At 36.3% G+C, this 4,527-nt stretch overlaps 1 protein-coding gene across 1 annotated transcript; it reads right to left on the minus strand.

Annotated features, from left to right (window-relative positions):
• Window positions 1-841: 841 nt before the first annotated feature.
• Window positions 842-3,261, minus strand: LOC113349731 (cytochrome P450 CYP82D47-like). The gene is made up of 2 exons (XM_026593764.1): window positions 2,101-3,261; window positions 842-2,009 (listed from the first exon to the last, which is right to left on the minus strand). Exons 1-2 carry the CDS (start codon window positions 3,094-3,096, stop codon window positions 1,308-1,310), a joined length of 1,698 nt encoding a protein of 565 aa, XP_026449549.1. The 5' UTR covers window positions 3,097-3,261; the 3' UTR covers window positions 842-1,307.
• Between the last annotated feature and the right edge of the window lie 1,266 nt (window positions 3,262-4,527).

A 4,527-nucleotide genomic window follows, 5' to 3' on the forward strand; every position in this document is an offset into this window, starting at 1 on the left:
TGTTACTTCTATTAAAAACTCATTTTCCGTTGAAAAGGGTATACTTGGAGGGAATACTTGGTCATCTCATTAATCTATCAACTAATCATTAACAAGACAAGATGTTCATCCAAAAAAATTAATCAGTCTAGGTTTCACATGTCCATGAATCTTAGGATTGATATAACAAAAAAGATATTCTAGTTTGTAACATCATACGTAATCGTTCAACTATGTTGTTAGTATACTTTCCTTGCAACTTAATACCAACAATGTAATGTAAGTCGACCCGAAGTGAACGACTAGTTCTATATAAGAATTTAAACATACAAAAATTATGATTAGGTTAATTAATTTTACCTCGTTTTGGGTTTTGATTTTTCGTCGGCATTCCCTATAATTTTCTTAGGAATCATCTTTTGATAGGGAACCAAAAATTAAAATTAAAAATTAAAGAAATATTTGATTGAAGATGATGAACTATGGAAATGGTGCAGAATAGGAGAGGTAATGGTCGGCTGTGGAGATGAAGATAAAGACATGATTACGTAGCTAGGTTTTTCTCTGGTTTAGTTGTAGGGTAGTTTTATTATTGGGTGTAAATAAAAAGTCAGAATCAGAATTTTGGACATGAAAATTTATATGCCTAGTACTCAGTATAATTAGGATAGGAATAAAGTAGGATGGAAAATAGGGAAAATGTTGATGAGAAATAGATATAACCCGTAGGAATTGAGCCAGCCATAAATATAATAATAATACGAGATTATACATGTTGCAGTCGTAGACAGCGAATGATGGTGTAACTCATATTTATGGCCCAATGATGGAATAACAACAAGATGAGTTTTCATTTTCCGACTTTGAAATATCCCTGAGCATTATATGTTCTGGGCTGCACTATTATGGTTAATTTTAGCATGTTCAAACGCCATTTTACATCTATTTTTCCATATCTGTAACATCACCCGATAACCGAAGCTTTTTTTGTCCAGGAACAAGTCCCGAAAAGGCTAGAGATTTTTATATCATGAAAATTTTATCTCTTAAAAATGTGGCGAAGTTTTTATGGCGGCTTGCTTGTCTAGACGCAACCTGCACAAAAGCAGGTGCATCTGCAACATCACCTGTCCATATAAAATATAATCTCCTACAGAGACTTGATCTGGCTTAATAGAAAACCAGTGTGATATCCAAAATAAGACTTGATCTGGCTTAGTTGAAAACCAGTGTGATATCCAAAATAGGAGGAAACTGTATTTTTCCCCTTTTATATTTCCTCCCAGAAGATGATCCATTTGATAAAGAATTTCTGCTCAATTATTCATTTATTTTGAGTAGAGGTGCTCAACTTTTGAGTCACACCTGTCTGCTAAATCACAAAATATATAAGAGGGCAGACGTGGAGTGAGCAAAACTACTAATGGGGTTGCTTTGGGGCAACTAAGTCCTGAAGTTTCAGTCATATCAACTGGACCATCTGTTGGCGTCGATAAATGAAATCCGTGAAGTAAAGTAGCGATCGTCAGATGAATAACTTGCATCGCAAATGAAACTCCTGGGCACATCCGTCTACCAGATCCAAATGGTAGTAACTCATAGTGTCGACCCTTAACATCGATATCAACACTACAACCACTTCCCGTGCTACTACTATTAGCAGTAAGAAATCTCTCTGGCCTAAACTCCAAAGGATCAGGACCCCAAAAATGCGGGTCTCGATGTAATTTCCATAGATTAAGCATCAACTGTGTGCCTTTAGTTACTTGGAACCCCGCAACCGTACAATCTTCCATTGCCATCCTTGGTGCTGATAACGGTGCAGCTGGATATAAACGCAATGTTTCCTTCACTATGGCCTGGAGATAAACGAGGTTCTTGATATCTGATTCTTCCACTTGTCTTTCCCTGCCCACGTGTATGTCCAACTCGTCTTGAGTCTTTCTTAATACGTGTCGGTTGTTCAGCAGTAACGATAGTGCCCAAGTTAGTGTAACTGCTGTGGTGTCACTACCACCTGCGATAAGAGACTGCAAAACATGCACAAGTGTTTTCCGCCTTACAAAGGAAGCTGAGTTTATCAATTAAAAAAAAAAAAAAAAAAAAAAGGTAAATGTTTACCAGGCAAGTAGACTTGATGATTGTATCAGTATCGCGACCATAGATCGGTTGATCATTTAAGTTCAGCAGTAACACATCTATGAAATCATCATCTTGTTGGCCAACTTTGGATACGTTTTTATATTTCAAGCGTTGTCGATGTTCATCAACCCATTTACCCAGAAAATAATCAATTTCCTTGGCAGTTTTCTTCATCCTTTTCTTATATCCCTGGAAGTCTAATCCCCCTAAAAATGGAACAGCATCAGACACCAGAAATATCACTAACAAGTGCATAAAATCATTCATTGCTTCCCGATACCTCCTGGTTTCTTCTTCGCCACCATCCGACTTCTTTCCGAAATATCTTTTCCCAGCTATCATTCTGGCCACAACATTGAAAGAAAAATCTGCAAACCATCCATTCATCTCCACCGAAATTGGGTTGTAAACATGTTGATGATGATCTACTTTTCTACTATTCTTGTCTATCCAGAGTTGATGTAGTTCATTTATGCACACATTAATCTCAGAGATCCAAACGTTTTTGAGAATAGCTAGACGTCTATCCGATAGGAGCTCCATTGTTGCTATCTTGCGTATCTCGCGCCAGTAAGGTCCATAAGTTGCAAAACCGAACATGCTGTGATTGTAAGTCAGCAAGTCTGTAGCAACTGTGGTTGGACGGGTAGCAAAAACCTTATCATTTGTAGTGAAACACTCTCTAGCTGATTCCGTGTTACTAATTACAAGAACCCGTCGCATACCAAGTCGAACCATGAAAACTGGTCCGTATTCGTCCGCCAAAGAACCTAGAGTTCGGTACATGAGTTTTGCTCCCCCGAGGAGGTGAAGATGGCCTATAATTGGCCATGCTCCTGCTGGTTCTGGTGCTGTCTTTCCAGGCTTATGAATATGGGTACTGTTAAACAACTTTCTCCTCGAATAGAAGATGAAGACAATTACGGCACATAGCACAGCAATTGCTTGATTCTGTAACTGGTTTACCGGATACATGATGGCTTGACTGTTTAGTAAAGTAAACTTGGTGAAGCCAGTAAATACTCCTTGTCTGCAGATTTCTTGCCGATATACTCACATCTATATGAAGACCATTATGAACCACTTGAAATTTCGAAATTTGCTAGAAAATGAGTTCCACACGGCTCAATAAATCCACTCACAGACAAAAAAATCATTGTTAAAAGAGGTCAGTTTGACGCGGCTCATTAGATCCACTCATAAGCGGATATCATTGTCAACAGTTAGCAAAGCTACTCGTACACTACCTCTTCCATGGGATGTGCGATTTTCTTGTGCTTAATCAGACAAAATTGTAACATTAATTATTAATCAATCACCAAGGAGATTTACAAATTAGAGAAACCTGGAGTTTTTGAGGGCTGATGGAAAAGAATTGGGGACTACTCAAAATGGTAAAAAGTATTAAGTTACCTTATTAGTTCAATTTACATTTCTTTGTAAACTTTAAACTATCTTTTCTATTTTCTATTTATTCTTTTAATCTTACTAAAATAATTAGAATACCGCCCTCATCGTGGGGAGGGCTGACCAAAGAAAAACGAAACAAATAACCATTTCCTCCGGACATATACTACTTCCATTTTCAGGAAAGGTAATATTTTCACAGTTTCATCTTTGCCTATTTGGCATATACTACTTCCATTTTCAGGAAAAGTAATATTTTCACTGTTTCATCTTTGCCTGAAAATAGGTTAAATTGAAAAAGTGAAAGCATCATTTTTCCTGAAACGGAGGGAAATTAAAAGATGGAAGTATCACTTTTCCTGAAACAGAAAATTAGTTGATGCATAAACAAAAATATGGCCGCATAATGTGTTGTGCATTCTTTGTGGTGGTTTGTATAATGACTATGCATTCAATTTTAAAAAATTGTGCCTAAAAATATAAACACCTCCGAATTTTCGTAAAATTCCGAATTGATATTGTTATTTGTACTCAATATGATGATTTCTTTAAAAAATTTCCAATGTGATAAAACTCGTAAAATTCCAAGGCACGAATTTTTAGATATGTCATATTCTAGTTGGCTTTCCAATCATACCTCTGAAAAAATAGGATACATAAAGAGTTATAGTAATTGGACTAAAAGGGGGGACAATTTTGTCCAGTGAAAATATGATGGAATTTCCAATCTTTTTATCAAATTGCACATTTGCGTTAAGGTCCATTTTACCTAAAAAGGACTCCCTCCATTCGAACCTACGATCGGTCGACCCAATAAAATAAAAAAGAACCTTTTTTTTGTATTTATTTTTTCTTTGGAGTATAATAGTCGCCAGTGTTCTTATTGTTATGAATGTGCCTTCGTAATAACAGAAAATAATAAGGATACATATTATTATTTTTCTAGACGGTAATGGGTTTTTTTTCCTGCATCATTTTGGGATCGTCCTGATTTTAAAT

Source organism: Papaver somniferum, chromosome 2 (assembly GCF_003573695.1).
Source record: "Papaver somniferum cultivar HN1 chromosome 2, ASM357369v1, whole genome shotgun sequence".
NCBI lineage: Eukaryota > Viridiplantae > Streptophyta > Magnoliopsida > Ranunculales > Papaveraceae > Papaver > Papaver somniferum.